The sequence below is a fragment of the Schistocerca nitens genome, chromosome 8 (genome assembly GCF_023898315.1).
Source record: "Schistocerca nitens isolate TAMUIC-IGC-003100 chromosome 8, iqSchNite1.1, whole genome shotgun sequence".
Lineage (NCBI taxonomy): Eukaryota > Metazoa > Arthropoda > Insecta > Orthoptera > Acrididae > Schistocerca > Schistocerca nitens.
Window position 1 is genome coordinate 518,839,303 of NC_064621.1, and position 27,384 is coordinate 518,866,686.

At 43.0% G+C, this 27,384-nt stretch overlaps 1 protein-coding gene across 1 annotated transcript in view; it reads right to left on the reverse strand.

Moving 5' to 3' along the window:
- The window catches only part of LOC126199649 (myosin light chain kinase, smooth muscle-like), a 380,890-nt gene that overhangs the window by 28,526 nt on the left and 324,980 nt on the right, over positions 1 to 27,384 (reverse strand). Inside the window, exon 4 of the mRNA XM_049936576.1 lies at positions 4,265 to 4,468. Within this exon, the coding sequence (XP_049792533.1) occupies positions 4,265 to 4,468 (204 nt within the window). The remainder of the gene's footprint in view (positions 1 to 4,264; positions 4,469 to 27,384) is intronic.

Consider the following 27,384-nt stretch of genomic DNA (forward strand, 5'->3'; position numbering starts at 1 on the left):
GATGTCGTTTAGACTGCTACGGTCGCGGGTTCGAATCCCGCCTCGGGCATGGGTGTGTGTGATGTCCTTAGGTTAGTTAGGTTTAAGTAGTTCTAAGTTCTAGGGGACTTATGACCTAAGATGTTGAGTCCCATAGTGCTCAGAGCCATTTGAACCATTTGATGTCGTTTAGCTAGTGGGCGTGTTTCTTCTGCATGGTTGGGTCAGAGTCAGTATTTCCGCCGTCGTGTGTCTGGAAGTGAGTGGGAGACGCACCAGCAGTGCAGTCGCGACGGAGCAGCAGTGGCGGACGAACCAGCGGGCAGTCGGTCGGTTGCTGCGGGCCAGGGAAAATATCTCCGCGCGGTCCAGTCGGCTGCGTCCGCTGGCGGTCCCTGCGCAGTGTCGGAGTGTGTGTGGAGCTGTCCGATCGCTACGAGCTTGGGTTCACCGACCCAGGACGTCAGAGTTGAGTGGTCGTTTCACGTACCCAAGCAACGTCCATTCATGTTGTGTGGTTCGCTTCGGTGGTTCGCTGTTGGCGAGATTTTGTGTTGGAATTCTCATGTACCGATTGGTGGCAAGCAAGTCGTTTGTCGATCGGTCCTGTCTCGCCTAAGTGAACGAGGGCAGACCGACCTCCCTGGAAGCTTCTGAGTGCCACCGGTGTTTAATTATATGTTTGTTCTATCTGATTAGCCTTAAGGCTTTCTACGTAGCCGTGATATGTTTTTTTATTTATTTGATCTGCGTCTTTAGTTCCATTTCAATCTTGTTGATTTTTAAGATTTTTTGTTTTTAAACATTCTGGCCGTCTGCCTTTAAAAGCCTATGGTAATATATTCTAAAATTTTGAAATTTAATTGTGGCCTTCAGCCGTTTGTGTTGCACCTTGCATACGAGGTGTGGCTAGAAAAAAACCGGACTAGTACTGGTGAAACAATAAAACGAATGCAATAAGGCTGAAAGTCGCGTGGCCTGTCACGTGACTATCGCTCCGCCTACTGCTCGAGTTTCATCTGCCTCCTGCACTCAGTCTGCCCGTGGCGTCTGTTTTAAGTTCAAAATGGTTCAAATGGCTCTGAGCACTATGGGACTCAACATCTTAGGTCATAAGTCCCCTAGAACTTAGAACTACTTAAACCTAACTAACCTAAGGACATCACACACACCCATGCCCGAGGCAGGATTCGAACCTGCGACCGTAGCAGTCTCGCGGTTCCGGACTGCAGCGCCAGAACCGCTAGACCACCGCGGCCGGCTGTTTTAAGTAGTTGACGTTTTGTCTGTGCGTCGGAAAATGTTGAGTGTACAGAAAGAACAGCGTGTTAACATCAAATTTTGTTTCAAACTAGGAAAATCTGCAAGTGAAACGTTTGTAATGTTACGACAAGTGTACGGCGATGATTGTTTATCGCGAACACAAGTGTTTGAGTGGTTTAAACGATTTAAAGATGGCCGCGAAGACACCAGTGATGACACTCGCACTGGCAGACCATTGTCAGCAAAAACTGACGCAAACATTGAAAAAATCGGTAAACTTGTTCGACAAGATCGCCGTTTAACAATCAGAGCAGTGTCTGAGTTAACAGGAGTTGACAAGGAAAGTGTCGAACAAGTTTACCGATTTTTTCAATGTTTGCATCAGTTTTTGCTGACAATGGTCTGCCAGTGCGAGTGTCATCACTGGTGTCTTCGCGGCCATCTTTAAATCGTTTAAACCACTCAGACACTTGTGATCGCGATAAACAATCATCGCCGTACACTTGTTGTAAGATTACAAACGTTTCACTTGCAGATTTTCCTAGTTTGAAACAAAATTTGATGTTAACACGCTGTTCTTTCTGTACACTCAACATTTTCCGACGCACAGACAAAACGTCAACTACTTAAAACAGACGCCACGGGCAGACTGAGTGCAGGAGGCAGATGAAACTCGAGCAGTAGGCGGAGCGAGAGTCACGTGACAGGCCACGCGACTTTCAGCCTTATTGCATTCGTTTTATTGTTTCACCAGTACTAGTCCGGTTTTTTTCTAGCCACACCTCGTAAATTGTTCTATCTACCTTGCTGTGATTTTTTAAAATTATTTTATTGCTATCTTAATTGGATTTTATCTTGTTGATTTGTTAAGATTTCTTGTTTGGAGGCCTTCAACCGTGAAAGAGTTGCATTCGGTAAAGGTCCGGCTATCTGCCGCTTTGGTTGTAAAAGTTATTAAATTACAAAATTACAATTAGAAGGCGAAACTGACCACAACCTATTTGGCCCTTTCCACAATCCTATAACCTACTCTGCCCAACGGGTTTAGCGGGCGTTTCACAAGGTGCTGTCGATTTACATACGTTCACTGCAATTTTTCTGAGGCAAATATGTTATGGGGCATGGCAGCTAAAGGAAACAAAATATTTTTACAGCAAAAAGTGAACTGTAGAAATAGTGTGCAAAGTTGCTATCTGGACATCTCGCAGAAGCCTCTTTAAAAATCCTGAAGTTCTTACATTCACTCCTTAATTGTATTTGTTGCTACTAATAAAAATAAGTTTCTGTTTAGTTCTTAGTTTTATCCACAATATAGTAGGAAAAAATGACCACACAGACTTTGCCTCATTGTCTTAGTTCAAAGAGTGATTCCGTATTTCAGGGTGAAGTCTTTAAAGATTAAGTCTGAATCTGACACAGAGCAAGAAATTATTAATCATTACATGTAAAAAAGAAAATTAAAACGTACTAAACACCGAGTCTACTACAAATTATCTGTATATTTAGGTTCAAAGGGTAAGATTTCTGATGAGTAATGATAAATAGCTTAGACAAGACTAAGTACTTACTGCATACAGATAACTTGTCCTCTATATATTATATGTTAAATATCAACATGTTCATGTATACAGGGTGTCCCATGTATTCTGACCACGCAAAATAAAAAGGAAATGTCAAACAAATGTTGTTTAGCTACCATTGGGCATTAATCAGCACGAGTGCCTTTCTTGTATCTTTGTTTGTTACGAAGATATGAATGCAAGATGTCTTATTTAATTAGCACCCAAACTTTTCATTCGGTAATCTATTTCCTCTTCTCAAGACCTGTTCAAAAACGTACAGGGTTGCGCAGGAGATATTGAAGCATTTGAAAACACCGGTGGTGTATGCACTGATTCCCGCTAGGGCATAGCTCAGATTGGTTAAGATGGCGGACATGAAACGGCTGACTGCTGAACAAAGAGCCAAGTTAGTGCTTTTACACGCAGAGTATGGTTATTACACAGAGCTGTTTTCGTTAACATTTTAACACACGGTGGGCTCTCGCTAAGTAGACAATCTACAGATTGCACCAGAAATTTGAAAATAATAGGATATGTTCCATATCAAATCACCTGAAAACGTGGAAGCTGTGAGACTGGCAATGCAACGCACATCTTAAGTCAAAAAGAATAGCTTGGAATGTCACGTTACCCTGTTCAGGACATTCTTGCTTTAGACATTTATTTATTCTCATATAAAATGACAGTGCTCCGTACTCTTCTGGGTTAGCAGAAAAAGATGACAGGCGTAACTCTGCTGCTTGGGTAATGCAGAGGGAACGGGAAGGATTCCTGCATTATCTCTGGTTTTCAGACGAGGCGAACATCCATGTTAATGGTGTGGTCAATAAAGAAATTATAAGCATTTTGGCTACTGAACGTCCAATGAGATTTCGTGAAAGGGGCATTTACAGTCAAAAAGTGTCTTTTTAGGCTGCCATATCAAACCACGACCAAAGGCCTTGCCGCGGTGGTAACACCAGTTCCTGCCAGATCCCCGAAGTTAAGCGCTGTCGAGATGGGCTGGCGCTTGGATGGGTGACCATCCGGTCTACCGAGCACTGTTGGCAAGCGGGACGCACTCAGCCCTTGTGAGGCAAATTGAGGAGCTACTTGATTGAGAAGTAGTGACACCGGTCTCGTAAATTGAACTACGGCCGGGAGAGCGGTGTGCTGACCACATCCTCCTCCATATCCCCATCCAGTGACGTCTGTGGGCTTAGGATGACACGGCGGCCGTCGGTACCGTTGGGCCTTCCAAGGCCCGTTCGGGCGGAGTTTAGTTTTTTAATGCGTTGATTCCAAATTTTTTCCCACCCCCTGTAGCAGAGGGAGATCAAGCCTTGAGTGTTGAAACGTAGGGTTCAGTAGTTCCGCAGAGATTAGGAGACTTACACTGATAGCGTGGAGAGCTGCATCAGACCAGTCAGTGGTTAGTGTGTAAATGTGAGTGCAGATGAAGAACAGGAGTGGGTACTCACAGTTCCAACACGACGCACATGGTCTTGCCGTTGTCGAAGGCGTCGTAGAGCTGAATGAGCCTGGGGTGCTGCAGCACGCGCATCACGTCCACCTCTCGCTCCACATTGCGGCGGTCTTCGCGCTTGGGTGTGGACACCATTTTGGCCGCCAGCCGGAGACCAGTGCTTTTCTCGCGGCAGCGGTACACCGTGCCGAACTTACCCCTGAAAAAGAGAGCAAAGTTATTGGCTCACATTGCTGCGCTGAACCATAAGGGATATATATATATATATATATATATATATATATATATATATATATATACCGGGCCAAATATCTCACGAAATAAGCGTCAAACGAAAAAACTACAAAGAACGAAACTTGTCTAGCTTGAAAGGGGAAACCAGATGGCGCTATGGTTGGCCCGCTAGATGGCACTGCCATAGGTGAAACGGATATCAACTGCGTTTTTTAAAATAGGAACCCCCTTTTTTATTACATATTCGTGTAGTACGTAAAGAAATATGAATGTTTCAGTTGGACCACTTTTTTCGCTTTGTGACAGATGGCGCTGTAATAGTCACAAACATATGGCTCACAATTTTAGACGAACAGTTGCTAACACGTAGGGTTTTAAATTAAAATGATGTCCGCCAACCTCAATGCATTTGGCAATACGTGTAAAGACATTCCTCTCAACAGCGAGTAGTTCGCCTTCCGTAATGTTCACACACGCATTGACAATGCGCTGACCATTGTTGTAAGGCGTTGTCGGTGGATCACGATAGCAAATAGCCTTCAACTTTCCCCACAGAAAGGAATCCGGGGACGTCAGATCCGGTGAACGTGCGGGCCATGGTTAGGTGCTTCGACAATCAATCCACCTGTCATGAATTATGCTATTCAATACCGCTTCAACCCCACGCGAGCTATGTGCCGGACATCCATCATGTTGGAAGTACATCGCCATTCTGCCATGCAGTGAAACATCTTGTAGTAACATCGGTAGAACATTACGTAGGAAATCAGCATACATTGCACCACTTGGGTTGCCATCGATAAAATGGGGGCCAATTATCCTTCCTCCCATAATGCCTCACCATACATTAACCTGCCAAGGTTGCTGATGTTCCACTTGTCGCAGCCTACGTGGATTTTCCGTTGGCCAATAGTGCATATTATGCCGGTTTACGTTACCTGTGTTGGTGAATGACGCTTCGTCGCTAAATAGAACACGTGCAGAAAATCTGTCATCATCCCGTAATTTCTCTTGTGCCCAGTGGCAGAACTGTACACTTCGTTCAAAGTCGTCGCCATGCAATTCCTGGTGCATAGAAATATGGTACGGGTGCAATCGATGTTGATGTAGCATTCTCAACACCGACGTTTTTGAGATTCCCGATTCTCGCGCACTTTGTCTGCTACTGATGTGCGGATTAGCCGCGACAGCTGCTAAAACACCTACTTGGGCATCATCATTTGTTGCCGGTCGTGGTTGACGTTTCATATGTGGCTGAACACTTCCTGTTCTCTTAAATAACGTAACTACCCGGCGAACGGTCCGGACACGTGGATGATGTCGTCCAGGATACCGAGCAGCATACACAGCGCACGCCCGTTGGGCATTTTAATCACAATAGCCATACATCAACACGATATCGACCTTTTCCGCAATTGGTAAACGGTCCATTTTAGCACGGATAATGTATCACGCAGCAAATACCGTCCGCACTGGCGGAATGTTACATGATACCGCGTACTTATACGTTTGTGACTATTACAGCGCCATCTATCACAAAGCGAAAAAAGTGGGCCATCTAAAAATTCATGTTTCTTTACGTACTACACGAATATGTAATAAAAATGGGGGTTCCTATTTTAAAAAAAAACACAGTTGATATCCGTTTGAACTATGGCAGCGCCATCTAGTGGGCAAACCATAACGCCATCTGGTTTCTCTCTTCAAGCTAGACGACTTTCGTTCCTTGTAGTTTTTTCGTTTGATGCTTATTTCGTGAGATATTTGGCCCGGTCACTATCAATGGATCACTATATATATATATATATATATATATATATATATATATATATATATATATATATATATATATATATGTTCCAGACAAACTTAACCCTGTCGGTGCTACAGACGTGTTCTCTGCATTCCGCTCTGGGACGGATTTTATTATGGCTGTACTGCTCGCCAAATGTTGGCGTTTGTGCTGGGAGACGGCGTTACGGCCGATATTAAATACTTATCATCCGATTTCTCAAAAACTGCTAGGTGCAAAAATAGGATGTTTGCACATCTTACAGTCTTATACGAGGCGTATTCCCGAAGTAAGGTCCGATCGGTAGCGAAATGGAAACCACAGTGAAAATCAAAAGTGCGTTATTTGCAATAGTTAGCCACACCTTTCAGCAACGTCTCTGCATAGTCGCCGCTCCGTCTGAGACATTTGTAGCGTTGTACCAACTTTCCAATACCCTCGTCGTAGAAGGCAGCCGCCTGCACATTTCGCCGATCCTCTACGCTGATCTACAGTTCGTTGACTACATATTCAGCAATATGAAGATGGCATCCGTTCTATCGGATGCACACGAACTGCCTGAACTCTTACGGGACTCGGTGGGTTGTTTGCCACGAGTAATGGGTATAATGGCAGGGGCACTACAAATGTAGTGTGAAGACAATAAGTTGAGAATGTGGTTCTCACGGGGAGCGTGCCAGTGATAAGTCCCTGCAGTCGCACTATCTTCTGTGCCCTCGGTGGCTTAAGTTGATAGAGCGTCTGCCGTGTAAGCAGGAGATCCCGGGTTCGAGTCCTGGTCGGGGTACACATTTTCAACTGTCCCTGTTGGTGTATATCAAAGCTTGTCAGCAGCTAATGGTATTGATTTAATTGTAATTTCATCTAGTCAGCGGTTGATGTCAGCAGAGATGAAAATCAGAGTGAGCAAAGTCCAGGCAGTGTGGAGGGCGATCAAACACTTCTCATCGAAAACGCTGCTGGGGCTTCCTCATTGCCCCTGCAGAGTGCGGCCCAGAGCTGTCATGAAGAAGGAAATGCGTGACATTTATGTTGTGTGGGCTGCATCAAATCAGGCGAAATTTCTCACGAGCACTCTTACTTGGCGGCAGACACTGTTGTATAGGCACCTTTACGTGCTCACTGTGCGCTCAGAACTGAAAAGACAGACGCGACGCGATCAATGAGCATACTAGAGACATCTTCGAACACACCTATGGGAAGCTTTATCGGATTTTCACTGTGGTTTCCATTTCTCGACCGATAGGACCCTACTTTCGGAATACGCCTCGTATCTTCACTCGATAAAGAACTGAATTTCTTTTCACTGTCCGTTACACTTACTGCACTGCATCAAATTAAGTAAAACATTACACGAGATTTTAAAGAATCTGCAGAGATAAAAATGCATTGCATAAACTTTGCATATGCTTGGTTTTAGCTCATACACTGCGAGGAATGAAATGTAGATAAGCTATCGAAATTTTATTTAAAATTCACATTAGAGCTATATCTCGTTCTCGAGATATTCATTTATAAATCCGAAGGATGATCGCGCTTTATGCAACCATTCGCGAATCATATGTCATTGTTATTGTTATTCAAACTGTATATTGAGCAAGCAATAAAGGAAACAAAAGAAAAGTAGGTATTAGAATCCATGGAGAAGAAATAAAAATTTTGAGGTTCGCTGATGACATTGTAATTCTGTCAGAGACAGCAAAGGACTTGGAAGAGCAGTTGAACGGAATGGACAGTGTCTTGAAAGGAGGGTATAAGATGAACATCAACAAAAGCAAATAAGGACAATGGAATGTAGTCGAATTAAGTCGGGTGATGCTGAGGGAATTAGATTAGGAAATGAGACACTTAAAGTAGTAAAGGAGTTTTGCTATTTGGGGAGCAAAATAACTGATGATGGTCGAAGTAGAGAGGATATAAAATGTAGACTGGCAATGGCAAGGAAGGCGTTTCTGAAGAAGAGAAATTTGTTAACATCGAGTATAGATTTAATTGTCAGGGAGTCGTTTCTGAAAGTATTTGTATGGAGTGTAGCCATGTATGGAAATGAAACGTGGACGATAAATAGTTTAGACAAGAAGAGAATAGAAGCTTTCGAAATGTGGTGCTACAGAAGAATGTTGAAGATTAGGCAGGTAGATCACATAACTAATGAGGAGGTATTGAATAGAATTGGGGAGAAGAGGAGCCTGTGGCACAACTTGACTAGAAGAAGGGATCGGTTGGTAGGACATGTTCTGAGACATCAAGGGAACACCAATTTAGTATTGGAGGGCAGCGTGGAGGGTAAAAATCGTAGAGGGAGACCAAGAGATGAATACACTAAGCAGATTCAGAAGGATGTAGGCTGCAGTAGGTACTGGGAGATGAAGAAGCTTGCACAGGATAGAGTAGCATGGAGAGCTGCATCAAACCAGTCTCACAAGGGAACCTCCCCATCGCACCCCCCTCAGATTTAGTTATAAGTTGGTACAGTGGATAGGCCTTGAAAAACTGAACACAGATCAATAGAGAAAACAGGAAGAAGTTATGTGCAACTATGAAAAAAAAGCAAAATATAGAAACTGAGTAGTCCATGTGCAAGATAGGCAACATTAAGGAACAGCGAGCTCAGGAGCACCGTGGTCCCGTGGTTAGCGTGAACAGCTACGGAACAAGAGGTCCTTGGTTCAAGTCCTTCCTCGTGTGAAAATTTTAATATTTTTTTCAGACAATTACTATCCGTCCCTCCGATGCGAAGTAACTGCGCCGTAGTATGGGGACGCTACTCCTAAGCAAGAAAACCTAAGTCGGGCAAGGTAGAAGAATCTTTTTACCCATTCGCCAAGTTAGGTGGGTCGACAACATATTCCTGTCATGTGACGCACATGCCGTCACCAGTGTCGTGTATAATATATCAGACGTGTTTTCCTTTGGAGGTATCGGTTGACCTATGACCTTGCGATCAAATGTTTTCGGTTGCCATTGGAGAGGCACATCCTTTCGTCTACTAATGGCACGGTTTTGCGGTGCGGTCGCAAAACACATACACTAAACTTCTTACAGTGAACAGAGACGTCAATGAACGAACGGACAGATCATAACTTTGCGAAAATAAAGGAAGTAAAATTCTCATGCGAGGGGAGACTTGAACCAAGGACCTCTCATTCCGCAGCTGCTCACGCTAACCACGGGACCACGGTGCTCCTGAGCTCACGGTTCCTTAATGTTGCCTATCTTGCACATGGACTACTCAGTTTGTATATTTTGCCTTTTTTTCATAGTTGCACATAACTTCTTCCTGTTTTCTCGATTGATCTGTGTTCAGTTTTTCAAGGCCTATCCACTGTGCCAACTTATAAGTTAATCTGAGGGGAGTGCGATGGGGAGGTTCCCTTGTCAGGACTGAAGACCACAACAACAACATGTCATAACAATCGTGATATCTCGTAAACGATTCAAGATACCCAAACGAGGTTTTTACAAATGATAGTACGCAATGAGGCACGTATATTGTATGGTAAGTACTCGAAACTTTTTTATTCACCGAGATATGGAAGTAACTCGTCGGCACCAATGAGAGATCAGTGGCTCAGGATGCGTACAGACGTCCATAGCAGTGTAGGGAAACACAAGTGAGGCGCGTACGCGTCCACAGCTCTTGGGGAACGCCGTGGCAGGACGTGTACACACGCCGACAGCAGCGAGAGAGTTAATTATTTATACTGACAATTCATCCATTCCTGGAATCTAGAATCTTGACCCTTTTTGCCCGTTATCGAAATTGAAACTGACAAGATATCGGTCCCAGAGATTCCAAGATTTTAGAGGATGTTTTAATTTCAATAATATAAATGTAACACAAAGTCATTCAGGAGGTAGCCGACCATTACTATAATAATCACTAGTTCTCCATTCAGGCTGGCTGTATCGTAGTAGTAAAACTCACCTACACGTCATTTCTTTTATACTTTTGTATATTATCTGGCTTGTCTTTTTATTCTTACTTAGGTTTTCTTTATCAGGATGATGTTCCCAGCGTTCTACTTCTCCCTCGTCTACTTTTAGCTAGGTGGTCTATTCTATAAGAAGCATCTTATCTTCACTTAATCTTCGTCGCCTATTGTACAACCATACAAATCTGTTTTATGAGATTTATTTTACCTTGCCAGATTGAACGGCCCTTTCACCACCTACACATATAATTTGTTTTATCTTTTATATCTCTCCGGTTTAACACTTTATTCTTATTCCAAATTCCCTACACTTGGATGGTGTTCCTCGTATTCTTCTCTGTTTTAAATCTGACCACAGACCTATTGACTGTTGAACATTTTTATCACAACTGGATAAAGAATGTTTCATCTACTGGTTACCGTTTGAATCAAATTTCGAAACAAATGTGAGAACATAATTTTTCCTATATAGCTTCGTGTATAGATCAACTACATTTTGACTGAAACAGGATCTTTATTTGTTTTACTCTGGTTTACATACAGACGCATCCCTGAAGATGTGGCTCTAACTCTGCGAAACTAGTTAAGTCTGGTCCCCCTAACCGCAATTGTCAGAGTAATTGCCAGTCTTATTTATATACATTCAATCTTAAAGCTAGACACGTCATTAGGAGTGCACTAAAGAGCTGAAAAAATGACATACAACACTTAACAATACATTAAGCAGTTCGCCCACAGATCTAATTTGAATAATTACATGTTTCAATTGCATTGATCACTTTTCTGCTTTCGTTCATTGCGCCTTGAACAAGTGCACACATGTTTCGCATGTCTGTCTTCATTCGGCTCTTTTCGCAGCTGCAATCTTAAATCACACTTGAACTGTGGGTGAAACCACGCAAAATTCTGAATAAATATTTAAAATTGTTAGTTAAACATATAAAACTTATGATACAAAAGTTATATGTGATTGCCAACATGTACTGCTATAATGATAGTATCTGTTTTAGTTTGTTAATTAAACTGACTTTAATGAAGTGTCTGTTTGGATTGCTTTTCATAGTTAGGTTCAAAACGTAATCAAGCATGTAGATATCTCAGACAATGCGTATCGATGACCGCTTTATTCTGATGGGTCTATTTCTTTTGTGGATACATAATCAGCATCGGTATCAATTATTTAGTGAAAATTCGTTACAGAAACGTTATTGGTCCTACAACTAATTACTTCTACATATACATGACTACTCTGCAGTTCACTTAAGTACCTGGCAGACGGTTCATCGAATCAGTTTTTCACATTATTTCTCTATCGTTCCGCTCTCTATCAGCGCGCAGGAAAAACGAACCCATCAATCTTTTTGGCCGAGCTGTAATTTTTTCGACTTTATTATAACGATAATTTATTCCTACAAAGGTTGACGTCAGCAAAATATTTTCGCATTCAGAAGAGAAAGTTCGAGATTAAAACTTCGTGAAAAGATCTCGACGCAATGAAAAACGCCTTTGTTTTTATGATTGCCACCTCAAGTTGCGTATAAATATACGTGACATTCTTCCCCCTTATTTGGCGATAATACAACACGAGCTGCCCATCTCTGAACTTTTTTGATGTCCTCTGCTAATTCTATCTGGTAAGGATTCCTTATTGTACAGAGCTCTGCAGAGGACGGGCAAGCCTAGTGTAGGCAGTCTATTTAATGGATTTCTTGCATCTTCTAAGTGCTCTGCCAATAAAACACAGTTATTGGTTTGCCTTCCTCATAACACTGTCATTATTTCAATGTAAGTTGCTTACAGTTGTAATTTCTAGGTATTTAGTTTAATTGACAACCTCAATATTTGTGTGATTTATCGCGTAGCCGAAATTTAATGCATTCCTTTAAGTTCTCGTGTGGATGACTTCACACTTTTCATTATTTAGGGTCAATTGCCACTTTTCGAACCGTACATATGTCTTGCCTAAATCGTTTTGCAATTGGTCTTGAACTTCTGATGACTTTACCAGTCGGTGAATGAAAGCATCATCTGCAAACCAACTATGATGGAAGCTAAGATTGTCACCTAAATCATATATACAGTGTGTAGCGCATATAGGTGCAGATATTTTTATATCTGGTACCTTAATATGCACTCACACCAGTGTGCTGGTTCTTTCTTCTCTGTGTCAAACGGTCTTCCCACGAAGACATCACCTATTTTACTACCTGATGTTTTCTGAACGGTCGTAACTGCACCACTAACAAGTGGATGACGCCTGCAGTATAGGTTAACCGTTTTGCGTCCACACGTCCACACTTCAACGCCTGATGCGCTGCCCAGGGGAAAATAAGCGTTAATGGCTTGCTCTTGCGGCCCCTCCCGCCCGAGGTTCGAGTCCTCCATCGGGCATGGGTGTGTGTGTTGTTCTTAGCATAAGTTAGCTTAAGTAGTGTGTAAGTCTAGGGACCGATGACCTAAGCAGTTTGGCCCCTTAGGAATTCATACACATTTGAACATTTTTTTTTTTTTTTTTGCTTGCTCTTGCTGCAGGTACTAACCAACCTAAAAACATACTACTCCTATTAGCTATGATTATTAGTCTGTAAATGAAGTAAATGCTGATGTAATGTCATTCAGCACACTGTCTTTAGTGACCCAATAAAAATAACTGCACTTACATCCATTATACCCCGTATACACTAGAAGCAGAAGAGGGCGTACGAGTAAAATACTTCCATGGGGATTTGAGAACGCCACATACACTACTGGCCATTAAAATTACTACACCACGAAGATGACGTGCTACAGACGCGAAATTTAACCGACAGGAAGAAGATGCTGTGATATGCAAATGATTAGCTTTTCAGAGCATTCGCACAAGGTTGGCGCCGGTGGTGACACTTACAACGTGCTGACATGAGGACAGTTTCCAACCGATTTCTCATAAATAAACAGCAGTTGACCGGCGTTGTCTGGTGAAACGTTGTTGTGATGCCTCGTGTAAGGAGGAGAAATACGTACCATCACGTTTCCGGCTTTGATAAAGGTCGGATTGTAGCCTATCGCGATTGCGGTTTATCGTATCGCGACACTGCTGCTCTCGTTGATCGAGATCCAATGACTGTTGGCAGAATATGGAAACGGTGGGTTCAGGAGGGTAATACGGAACGCCGTGCTCGATCCCAACGGCCTCGTATCACTAGCAGTCGAAATGACAACCATCTTATTCGCATGGCTGTAACGGATCGTGCAGCCACGTCTCGATCCCTGAGTCAACAGATGGGGACGTTTGCAAGACAACAACCATCTTCATGAACAGTTCGACGACGTTTGCAGCAGCATGGACTATCAGCTCGGAGACCATGGCTGCGGCTGCCCTTGACGCTGCATCACAGACAGGAACGCCTGCGATAGTGTACTCAACGACGAACCTGGGTGCACGAATGGCAAAACGTCATTTTTTTCGGACGAACCCAGGTTCTGTTTACAGCATCATGATGGTCCCATCCGTGTTTGGCGACATCGCGGTGAACGCACATTGGATGCGTGTATTCGTCATCGCCATACTGGCGTATCACCCAGCGTGATGTTATTTGGTGCCATTGGTTACACGTCTCGGTCACCTCTTGTTCGCATTGACGGCACTTTGAAAAGTGGACGTTACATTTCAGACGTGCTACGACCCGTGGCTCTACCCTTCATTCGATCCCTACGAAACCCTTCATTTCAGCAGGATAATGCACGACCGCATGTTGCAGGTCCTGTACGGGCCTTTTTGGATACAGAAAATGTTCGAGTGCTGCCCTGGCCAGCACATTCTCCAGATCTCTCACCAACTGAAAACGTCTGGTCAATGGTGGCCGAGCAACTGGCTCGTCACAGTACGCTAGTCACTACTCTTGATGAACTGTGGTATCGTGTTGAAGCAGCATGGGCAGCTGTACCTATACACGCCATCCATGCTCAATGCCCAGGTGTATCAAGGTCGTTATTACGGCCAGAGGTGATTGTTCTGGGTACTGATTTCTCAGGATCTATGCACCCAAACTGCGTGAAAATGTAATCACATGTCAGTTCTAGTATAATATATTTGTCCAATGAATACCCGTTTATGATCTGCATTTCTTCTTGGTGTAACAGTTTTAATGGCCAGTAGTGTATCACTTCTGTTTTACTCGATGACTTTGCGTCAGTTTCTATGAACACATCTACTGTATATACCAGCTGAATCGTTTCTCTCTCCTCTTTGAAATGGTGCATCGCGCTTCACTGTAAGTACTATGGTTTGCACTGCATATGCACAAATGTAGATAAATCTATATAGTCCTTTGTGCGCGCTTCCAGGGCGGACATGACGTCACGTCCGGGCCTGTGCGAATTTAGACAGGTCCGCACGGTCTCCGTGCCTCGTGTCAGGGGCCGCTGTGTCTTCCTGCGACCTGTCAGATTCCCGTCGGCTGGACTCCGCACTATGGCGCGCGTGAACATACTACTCCTAATAGCTATGATTATTGGTCTGAAAATGAAGTAAATGCTGATGTAATGTCTTTCAGCACACTGTCTTTAGTGACCCAATAAAAATAACTGCACTTACATCCATTATACCCCGTCTACACTAGAAGCAGAAGAGGGCGTGCGAGTAAAATACTTCCATGGGGATTTGAGAACGCCATATACACTACTGGCCATTAAAATTGCTACACCACGAAGATGACGTGCTACAGACGCGAAATTTAACCGACAGGAAGAAGATGCTATGATATGCAAATGATTAGCTTTTCAGAGCAGCTAAAGCCAGACACCTCTAATCTCTTTATAGTAGGTAGTATCATAAAATAGAAGAGTTACACTGGTGTTCTGGTAACTTGGATGGGAATCTTTGGAAGAGAGGCGCTGTAGATCTCGCGGAACCCTGTTGGCTAAATTTAGAGAACCTGTAATGTAGCAAAAGTGTGAGACTATTCTACCACCGACGTCGTATTTCTCACTTAGGGATCGTGGGAAAAGATACGAGAGACTAGAGCACATACAGAGGTATACATACGGAAAGTCATCGAGTAAAATAGAAGTAATATCCGGCGTTCCCCAAGGAAGTGATATAGGCCCTATATTGTTCCTGATCTATATTAACAACATAGGGGACAATGAGTAGCCGTCTTAGATTTTTTGCACATTATGCTGTCATTTACAGTCTTGTAAAGTCACCAGATGATCAAAATGACTTGCAAAATGATTTAGATAAGATATCTGTATGGTGCAAAAAGTGGCAATTGATCCTGAATAAAGAAATGTGTAAAGTTATTCACATGAGTGCTAAAAGAAATCCCTAAATTTCGATAAGTCACAGAAATCTGAAGGCTGTAAATTCGGCTAAATACTTAGGGATTACAATTACAAATAATCTAAATTGGAACGATCACACAGATAAAGTTGTGGGTAGAACAAACCAAAGACTGCGATTCATTGGCAGAAGACTTACAAGGGACCTCCCCATCGCACCCCCCTCAGATTTAGTTATAAGTTGGCACTGTGGATAGGCCTTGAAAAACTGAACACAGATCAGTTGAGAAAACAGGAAGAAGTTGTGTGGAACTGTGAAAAAATAAGCAAAATATACAAACTGAGTAGTTCATGGGAAGATAGGCAACATCAAGGACCGGTGGCACGCAGGAGCGCCGTGGTCTCGTGGTAACGTGAGCAGCTGCGGAACGAAAGGTCCTTGGTTCAAACCTTCCATCGAGTGAAAAGTTTAATTTTTTATTTTCAGTTTATGTGACAAACTCTTACGTTTTCATCACTTTTTTGGAGTGACTATCACATCCACAAGAAAACCTAAATTGGGCAAGGTAGAAGAATATTTTTACCCATTCGCCAAGTGTACAAGTTAGGTTGGTCGACAACATATTCCTGTCATGTGACGCACATGCCGTTACCAGTGTCGTATAGAATATATCAGATATGTTTTCCTGTGGAGGAATCGGTTGACATATGACCTTGCGATCAAATGTTTTCGATTCCCATTGGAGAGGCACGTCCTTTCGTCTACTAATCGCACGGTTTTGCGATGCGGTCGCAAAACACAGACACTAAACTTCTTACAGTGAACAGAGACGTCAATGAACGAACGGACAGATAATAACTATGCAAAAATAAAGAAAGTAAAATTTTCACTCGAGGGAAGACTTGAACCAAGTACCTCCCGTTCCGCAGCTGCTCACGCTACCACTTTTTTTTTTTTCAATTTATTAGTCATAACATTCCACAGTAGTACATAATTTTCAACTGACATTTAAAAGTAATAAACGAAACTAAAATTAACTACAGGTTCCTTGGCTACCACGGGACCACGGCTCTCCTCAGCTCACATTGTCCATTATGTTGCCTATGTGACCCTTGGACTACTCAGTTTGTATATTTTGCTTATTTTTTCACAGTTCCACACAAACTCTTCCTGTTTTCTCAATTGATCTGTGTTCATTTTATCAAGGCCTATCCACTGTGCCAACTTATAACTAAATCTGAGGGGGGTGTGATGTGGAGGTTCCCTTGTTAGAAGGTGCAACAGGTCTACTAAAGAGACTGCTTACACCACGCTTGTCCGCCCTATTCTGGAGTATTGCTGTGCGGTGTGGGATCCGCATCAGGTGGGACTGACGAATGACATCGAAAAAGTACAAACAAGGGCACCTCGTTTTGTAATATCGCGAAATAGGGGTGATAGTGTCACAGACATGATACGTGCATTGGAGTGGCAATCATTAAAACAAAGGGGTTTTTCGTTGCGACGGGATCTTCTCATGAAATTTCAATCACCAGTTTTCTCATCCGATTGCGAAAACATTCCGTTGGCACCCACTTACATAGGGAGAAATGATCATCACGATAAAATAAGAGAAATCAGGACTCGCACAGAAAAATTTAAGTGCTCGTTTCTCCCGCGCGCCGAACGGTAGAGAGACAGTTTGAAGGTGGTTCATTGAACCCTCTGCCAGGCACTTTACTGTGAATAACAGAGTAATCACGTACATGTAGATGTAGATACAGGTAGTATTTTTCCCTTTTCAATACATGAACAGAATAGGACAAAATATCGATGAGATTGGTACGAAATGCCCTCTGACATACCTTGTAAAGTAGTTTGGAAAGTAAACGGAGTGTTTCAGGAGGAATAGGAAATATTTTAGTAGGTTGTAGAGTATTCTAAATAGAATACAACATTCCAACAGCAAGTGTCCGGTTATTATTGGTTACTGAGATACGCCTATTCGAATTTAAATCAATCAAATACTCAAAAAAGGTGTTAAGCAAAGACAGATGACGTATATCTCTTCTATGGTCGTCTTGGCAGTCATTTATGAGGGCATCACAATTCATAGCCCTAACGATCAATTCATCTCTTGTGTTTTGTTAACTCTACACTTTCAATGCTTAGTTTTACCTTCTCTGTAATTTCTTTACTTCGGGAAATAGTTATCGCAGCATGGATGCAAAGATGATTCCGTACTAGTATCGATTACAGACTTTTGAAGCTTTTTCTTTGTGAGTGTCCGCAACTCGTTGTCTCGCGGTCGCGTTCTCGCGTCCCGAGTACGGGGTCCCGGGTTCGATTCACGGCGGGGTCAGGGATTTTCACCTGCCTCGAGATGACTGTATGTTTGTGTTGTTCTCATCAGAGGGATAGAAAAACAACTAAAATCGCTCAAAAGAGGAAAGGCCGCTGGACCTGATGGGATACCAGTTGATTTTACACAGAGTACGCGAAGGAACTTGCCCCCCTTCTTACAAAGGTGTACCGTATGTCTCCAGAAGAGCGTAGCGTTCCAAAAGATTGGAAAAGGGCACAGGTCATCGCAGTTGTCAAGAAGGGACGTCGAGCAGATGTGCAGAACAATAGACCTATATTTCTAACGTGGATCAGTTGTAGAAATTTGGAACACGTATTATGTTCGAGTATAATGACTTTTCTGGGGACTAGAAATCTACTCTGTAGGAATCAGCAGGGGTTTAGAAAAAGACGATCGTGTGAAACCCACCTCGCGCTATTCGTCCACGAAACTCAGAGGGCCATAGACACGGGTTCCCAGGGAGATGCCGTGTTTCTTGACTTCGGCAACGCGTTTGATACAGTTCCCCACAGTCGTTTAATGAACTAAGTAAGAGCATATGGATATCAGACCAATTGTGTGATTGGATTGAAGAGTTCCTAGATAACAGAACGCAGCATGTCATTCTCAATGGAGAGAAGTCTTCCGATGTAAGAGTTATTTCAGGTGTGCCGCAGGGGAGTGTCGTAGGAGCGTTGCTATTCACAATATTTATAAATGACCTTCTGGATAACATCGGAAGTTCACTGAGGCCTTTTGCGGATGATGCTGTAGTATATCGAGACATTGTAACAATGGAAAATTGTACTGAAATGCAGGAGGATCTGCAATGAATTGACGCATGGTGCAGGGAATGGCATTTTAATCTCAAAGTAGACAAGTGTAATGTGCTGCGAATACACAGAAAGAAAGGTCCTTTTTCATTTAGCTTCAATATACTAGCTCATCAACTGGAAAGCCGGCCGCGGTGGCCGTGCGGTTCTGGCGCTGCAGTCCGGAACCGCGGGGCTGCTACGGTCGCAGGTTCGAATCCTGCCTCGGGCATGGGTGTGTGTGATGTCCTTAGGTTAGTTATGTTTAAGTAGTTCTAAGTTCGAGGGGACTTATGACCTAAGATGTTGAGTCCCATAGTGCTCAGAGCCATTTTAGCCATTAACTGGAAGCAGTTAATTCCACAAATTATCTGGGAGTAGGCATTAGGAGTGATTTAAAATGGAATGACCATATAAAATTAATCGTCGGTAAAGCAGATGCCAGACTGAGATTCATTGGAAGAATCCTAAAAAGTGCAGTCCGAAATCAAAGGAAGTAGGTTACAGTACACTTGTTCGCCCACTGCTTGAATACTGCTCACCGGTGTGGGATCCGAACCAGATAGGGTTGATAGAAGAGGTAGAGAAGATCCAACTGAGAGCAGCGCGCTTCGTTACAGGATCATTTAGTAATGGCGAAAGCGCTACGGAGATGATAGATAAACTCCAGTGGAAGACTCTGCAAGAGAGACGCTCAGTAGCTCGGTACGGGCTTTTGTTGAAGTTTCGAGAACATACCTTCACCGAGGAGTGAAGCAGTATATTGCTCCCTCCTACGTATATCTCGCGAAGAGACCATGAGGATAAAATTAGAGAGATTAGAGCGCACACAGAGGCATACTGACAATCCTTCTTTCCACGAATAATACGAGACTGGAATAGAAGGGAGAACCGATAGAGGTACTCAAGGTACCCTCCGCCACACACCGTCAGGTGGCTTGCGGAGTATGGATGTAGATGTAGATTTCATTATCATTCATGAAAGTGGCAAGATTGGACTGAGCAAAGTTTGGGAATTTGTACGTGCAGTTGAGCGCCCCACAAACCAAACATCATCATCATCATCTTTGTGAGGATTGCAGAAGCGCGGTCACACACGCCTTCCGGGAGGTCCGTGCGAACGAGCACGTAGCCCACAACGCAAGCTTGCTGTTGCATAGCTTTGCAAACACTTCCTGCTTGTTCTCAGCGGCGCATGACTGACTGGTGTTGAATGCGGCTGTCGCTCGATTGCTGTTTGGAGAGACGGTTTTATTTGTTGGGGTTATTCGAAGGCACTGCTTATCCGCAAAGTTATTTCGTTAATCCAGGTCACGAAAAACTGACAACGGCCGGGGGAGCTGTGTGCTGATGCCACTCCCCTCCACACTGCATCCACTGACGGCACTGGCAGGGGACGACACGGGCGGTCGGTCGAACCGATGGGCCTGCCACGACCTGTGGACGGAGTTAACATTTACGTTTTTATTTCGTTAATCATTCGTGAGGTACTTGTCTTTCAAGGTACACAATCTGACTTTAGTCAATTACTTCAAAGAGTTATACGGACAATTCAATCACTCTTACCTTTTGTTTAACGTTTTAATACTCTGTATAGTGTAGCATCGTTAACTTAAAACAGTGCGTAGCTGCACTTTATTTACGTAATACCTAGTTGTTGTTGATGTGCACCAAGGAAGCATTATTTTATTCTCTTGAGTTCACTTTAAAAGGCTCTGAGCACTATGGGACTTAACTGCTGATGTCATCAGTCCGCTAGAACTTAGAACTACTTAAACCTAACTAAGCTAAGGACATCACACTCATCCATGCCCGGGGCAGGATTCGAACCTGCGACCGTAGCGGTCGCGCGGTTTCAGACTGTACCACACCGGCCGGCGAACTTATTCTCTTCAGCTCAATTAACAAAGATTTTACGTAGACTTCCACTGATTTGACAAACAAATTACCTGACGTATTATTCAAACATTATTTCTTACTGCAAATCCTTGGTCACTTATTTACTGTTTAACTGCATTAATTTAACTTATATTCTGCACCCATTCTCTGACAGCACAATGCAGTACGCATCCTTGGCTGTGTAAATTGATTCACTCTAATACAGCCAGATGACTCTTCATATCAAGATTAGGTCTAAATATTCTGAACGTTACGTATCCCGTTCTGTTCACAAACTTTTAGAGTAAACAAAAAACACTGATACGACTTTGTAGAGACAGTATTTGATTCTACAGAAGAGTATATGTTCTATGTTATACATTTGACTGTGATATTTACAAGTCGGGGTTTATGAGTACATACCCTTATACCGTGACCAACCACAAACTGAGTTGCAGAACCACATTCACTACTGCTGAAATCTTAGAAATAATTTGCCACGTTCATTTATGGCTAATTTCATATTGCTATGGCCACTATTTACTGTTGCGCTGTTGGGATAAGTGTGAGCTGCTCAAGTAACTTTCATTTTGTGCTGTAGTCAGATTGCATTCATTATTTAATTACAAGGGTCATAAATGTATAACTGAAGCGATATTGCATAACCACGCAATTTGACTACAAGCCGCTTGTGAGGTACAGTGTCAAAAGCCTTCTGGAAATCTAGAAATGCGGACTCAATTTGAAATCCCTTGTCAGTAGCACTCATCACTTCGTGTGAGTAAAGAAATAGTTATGTTTCACAAGAATGATGTTTTCTAAATCCTTGTTGACTGTGTGTCAATAGGCGCGCGGTGTGGCCGCGTGATTTGAGGCGCCATGTCAGGGATTGCACCCCCTCCCCCTCCCCTCCGGAGGTTTGAGTCCTCCCTCGGGGGCATGGGTGAGTGTGTTGTTCTTAGCATAAGTTAGTTTAAGTAGTGTGTAAGTCTATGGACCGATGGCCTCAGTAGTTTGGTCCCTTACGGATTCACACACATTTGAACATTTTTGTGTGTCAATAGACTATTCTCTTAAAGGTAACTGATAATGTTCGAACACAATATATGTTCCAAAACCCTGATGTCGCAAGATATTCATTAACAGGTGTAATCTTACATTAAAAGTTTAACACAATAAAACAAGTACTACAAACTGCGTATGCAGGGTGTTCCTTGGAGGAGTGGTCAGTATTCAAGGATATGACCAGAACGACCATTCGAAGCAAAAAGTCTAGTAAACATCTGCTCCAAAATGCAAGGGCGCTGATAGCCTCGGCGTTGAGCGGAGGTAAGCTTCAGACAGACACACACACACACACACACACACACACACACACACACACACACACACACACTATCCCCCCGTCTGTACATCTGCGTCCGTGAAAAAGACCAATAAAAAGGTGTTAGCATGTGGACGTAATGTGCTGTTCCAGTCTCTCCTGTACCTAAGGTCCATCACCGTTCCCTTTGGATCACTACGTAATTCGGTGCTCTCCGATACACACGATCGAACAGCGGAGGAGTGGTACTCAAGCGTCAACTTTAGGTTACAATATCTCCGGATGTAATTAACATTTTACAATGCAACAAACGGCACTGATTACGTATTTGTTTATATGTTCAGATGTGCTAACAAAACTAACGGGGTTCCATTTAAAAAAACGTAGGTTTGTGTTAAAAAACATACTTCCGTGCATTTTTTTAATGGTTTGTATTAACCAATTACACTAGCCCCTCTCCTCACGTTCGGTCTGTGGAATCGATTCGTCAGTATTTGATGTGGTTTACGAAATATATCCAGCGGTAACGTTAGGTGACTCGGCCAAACTTTCAGGAAACATTCCTCACACATAAAGAAAGAAAATATGTTATGTGGACATGTGTCTGGAAACGCTTACTTTCCATGTTAGAGCTCATTTTATTACTTCTCTTCAAATCACATTAATCATGGAATGGAAACACACAGAAACAGAACGTACCAGCGTGACTTCAAACACTTTGTTACAGGAAATGTTCAAAATGGCCTCCGTTAGCGAGGACACATCCATCCACCCTCCGTCGCATGGACTCCCTGATGCGCTGATGCAGCCCTGGAGAATGGCGTATTGTATCACAGCCGTCCACAATACGAGCACGAAGAGTCTCTACATTTGGTACCGGGGTTGCGTAGACAACAGCTTTCAAATGCCTCCATAAATGAAAGTCAAGAGGGGTGTGGTCAGGAGAGTGAGGAGGCCAACGAATTGGTCCGCCTCTACCAATCCATCGGTCACCGAATCTGTTGTTGAGAAGCGTACGAACACTTCGACTGAAATGTGCAGGAGCTCCATCGTGCATGAACCACATGTTGTGTCGTACTTGTAAAGGCACATGTTCTAGCAGCACAGGTAGAGTATCCCGTATGAAATCATGATAACGTGCTCCATTGAGCTTAGGTGGATGAACACGGGGCCCAATCAAGACATCACCAACAATGCCTGCCCAAACGTTCACAGAAAATCTGTGTTGATGACGTGATTGCACAATTGCGTGCGGATTCTCGTCAGCCCACATATGTTGATTGTGAAAATTTACAATTTGATCGCGTTGGGATGAAGCCTCATCCGTAAAGAGAACATTTGCACTGATATGAGGATTGACACACTGTTGGATGAACCATTCGCAGAAGTGTACCCGTGGAGGCCAATCAGCTGCTGATAGTGCCTGCACACGCTGTACATGGTACGGGAACAACTGGTTCTCCCGTAGCACTCTCCATACAGTGACGTGGTCAACGTTACCTTGTACAGCAGCAACTTCTCTGACGCTGACATTAGGGTTATCGTCAACTGCACGAAGAATTGCCTCGTCCATTGCAGGTGTCCTCGTCGTTCTAGGTCTTCCCCACTCGCGAGTCATAGGCTGGAATGTTCCGTGGCTCCCTAAGACGCCGATCAATTGCTTCGAACGTCTTCCTGTCGGGACACCTTCGTTCTGGAAATCTGTCTCGATACAAAAGTATCGCGCCACTGCTATTGCCCCGTGCTAATCCATAAATCAAATGGGCATCTGCCAACTCTGCATTTGTAAACGTTGCACTGACTGCAAAACCACGTTCGTGATGAATACTAACCTGTTGATGCTACGTACTGATGTGCTTGATGCTAGTACTGTAGAGCAATGAGTCGCATGTCAACACAAGCACCGAAGTCAACATTACCTTCCTTCAATTGGGCCAACTGGCGGTGAATCGAGGAAGTACAGTACATACTGACGAAACTAAAATGAGCTCTAAGATGGAAATTAAGCGTTTCCGGACACATGTCCACATAACATCTTTTCTTTATTTGTGTGTGAGGAATATTTCCTGAAAGTCTGGCCGTACCTTTTTGTAACACCCTGTATATATGCCTTAAGAGCTGTGAGTACTTGTTCAGTAGAAGAGATGTGCTTCACAGTAGCGAAGATGGACAAATGCTCATAGATCTTAAGATCTTAAGGTATGCATTCTTTCATATAGCGTTCATTAAAAAATGACGACCATGCCACTTGGGGCCTGTGGAATGGTACATTAGCTTATTTGTTTGAGTTGTAAATATTTATCATTTGTTTTTCTGACATGTTCTACATCCTGGAGGACCTCCTCACTACGGATCAATTGGAATGAAAGTAAATCTAATCTAATGTTTACTTGATATTTTGCTTCGAATGATCGTTCCTCTTATATGTCAGAATATTGACCATTCCTCATCAGACGTCCAGTACGCCTTGAGGTAGCCTAACTGAAGGCGCGCAAATCACCTAGACTACCTTCATCCAGTACTTGAAAACGTGGGCACTTAGCGACTTACAACAAATTTTATATACAGTTTCATAATTTTTCGAAAATTTTTCCTGCTGACACCATCCACAAAATGGTGAAAGGAACAATGTGTTTCTTTTACTACTTTTCGTTGTTCAAGTAGTAAAACTTCAGCATCAGACATAATGTTTTAATTTATTACTCCTTTACTTCTAACTCTATAAGCAAATTGTTCCTAACGTAGTAGGTGTTATCCACTAAATCACAGGCCCATATCGTTAACGTCGGAATGCAGCAGGATTTTGGAACATATATTGTGTTAAGACATTATGTATTACCTCGAAGAAAACTGTCTATTGACACGCAGTCAACATGGGTTTAGCAAACATCGTTCCTGTGAAACACAACTAGCTCTTTATTCATATGAAGTGTTGAGTGGTATTGACAAGGCATTTCAGATCGATTCCGTATTTCTGGATTTCCGGAAGGCTTTCGGCACTGTACCACACAAGCGGCCTGTAGTGAAATTGCGTGCTTATGGAACATCGTCTCAGTTATGTGACTGGATTCGTGATTTCCTGTCAGAGAGGTCACAGTTCGTAGTAACTGAGGGAAAGTCATCGAGTAAAACAGAAGTGATTTCTGACGTTCCCTAAGATAGTGTTATAGGCTCTTTGCTGTTCCTTATCCATATAAACGATTTGGGAGACGATCTGAGTAGCCGTCTTATGTTGTTTGCAGATGACGCTGTCGTTTATCAAATAATAACGTCATCAGAAGATCAGAACAAATTGCAAAACGATTTAGAAAAGATATATGAATGATGCGCAAATTGGCAGTTGACCCTAAATAACGAAAAGTGTGAGGTCATCCACATGAGTGCTAAAAGTAATTCGTTACTCTTCGGTTACACGATAAATCAGTGAAATCTAAAAGCCGTAAATTCAACTAAATACCTAGGAATTACAATTACGAACAACTTAAATTGGAAGGAAGACATAGAAAATGTTGTGGGGAAGGCTAACCAAAGACTGCGTTATATTCCCAGGACACTAAGGAGACTGCCTACACGACGCTTGTCCGTCGTCTTTTAGAATACTGCTGCGCGGTTTGGGACCCTTACTAGATAGGACTGACGTACATCAGAAAAGTTCAAAGAAGGGCAGCACGTTTTGTATTATCGCGAAATATGGGGGAGAGTGTCACAGAAATGATACAGGATTTGAGCTGGACATCATTAAAGAAAGGAGTTTTTCATTGCGATGGAATCTTCTCACGAAATTCCAATCACCCACTTTCTCCTCAGAATGCGAAAATATTTTGTTGACACCGACCTACATTGGGAGAAACGATCACCACGATAAAATAAGGGAATACAGAGCTCGTACGGAAAGATATAGGTGTTCGTTCTTTCCGCGCGCTATACGAGATTGGAATAATAGAGCATTGTGAAGGTGGTTCGATGAACCCTCTGCCAGGTACTTAAATATGATTTGCAGAGTATCCATGTAGATGTAGGTGTAGATTCCACTGAATATACCCTTAAAACTCCACCAATTTAAAATACATAATTCACAAAATATGATGCCACAAACATTGAGATGTGAGAAAAACTACTTTTTCCTAAAAAGGAGCTCAGATTAGTCAGACTTTACTCATTCAGAATCTGATAGTTAATGAACTTAGTGACTTCCAACAAACTTTAAACATAACTTCAAAGATTTGAAAGTGTTTCAGTAGCCTAGGGGTGAACAATACTAATCTGATAACACCAAAATCTTTAAGGTTTTACTTTTTCAACAATTAAAGAATTACATCTTAACGTCAAATATTTCATGCATAGACGTTTGAATCAGTTTTATCTATGGGAGTTCGACAGTCTAAAGAATCTGCGGGCGGGGTTACTGGTTATTTCTGTACAATATTCAGTCTGAAATCGTAGAGTCGATGATATACTAATCGATTCCGCAACGGAATGCATTCTTCAGCGATTACAGAAGACGCTATTCAGAGTGGCGTTTCTGTGACATAAGCTCTTATTCTGTCTGTGCGAATCGAGCGTGCCCGCTTCCTGGCAGCAGAACGTAAACGGAGAACACGCCAGACCAGCTGCTTGGCTCCAAGAGTTGATCTTCCTCCGCAATAAACGAGGCATGCTGTCGGCTACTGGAGCAGTTAGGCACATACACAACACAGCGAGCCGTGGCAACGTCACTTATCGCTCTCGTTTATTATCTCAGCTCTGACAGGCAGCTACGAGCGCACCGGAATAGCTCGCACCGAGTTTCTGCATTGCCTATTTCAGATATTCGTCAGCAAAATGAAAACAGATATGGTCCAAAACAAGAGGTTTTTCATAGTTTTTTTAAAGGTTTCAGTTTTCAGCTGCTTGCATATTGGCCTCCATGTTGTGCAAATATTTTCATTTTTACGTATCTATTGTAAGCAACACCCTCCATAGTCGGCTTTGCATATTCTAGCCTTTCATGTACCCACTACACACATCAAAAAAAGTTTTGCATCATCTTGGTTCCGAGAGTGCCGGAAGCTGCACAGAAAATTGCAACAGAGATCAATATAAACATAATTTCCGCCCTTTTATATTGCTCATGAAAACTACACAATGCGTATTGTACAACCATACAGCGAGATCTTCAGAGGTGGTGGTCCAGATTGCTGTACACACCGGTACCTCTAATACCCAGTAGCACGTCCTCTTGCATTTATGCATGCCTGTATTTGTTGTGGCATACTATCCACAAGTTCATCAAGGTACTGTTGGTCCTGATTGTCCCACTCCTCAACGGCGATTCGGCGTAGATGCATCGGTGGTTGGGTTGTCACATCGTCCATATACAACCCTTTTCAGTCTGTCCCAGCATGTTGGATAAGATTCATGTCTGGAGAACAAGCTGGCCACTATAATCGAGCGATGTCGTTATCCTGAAGGAAGTCATACACAAGATGTGCACGATGGAGGCGCGAACTGTCGTCCATGAAGACGAATGCCTCGCCAATATGCTGCCGATATGGTTGCACTATCGTCGGAGGAT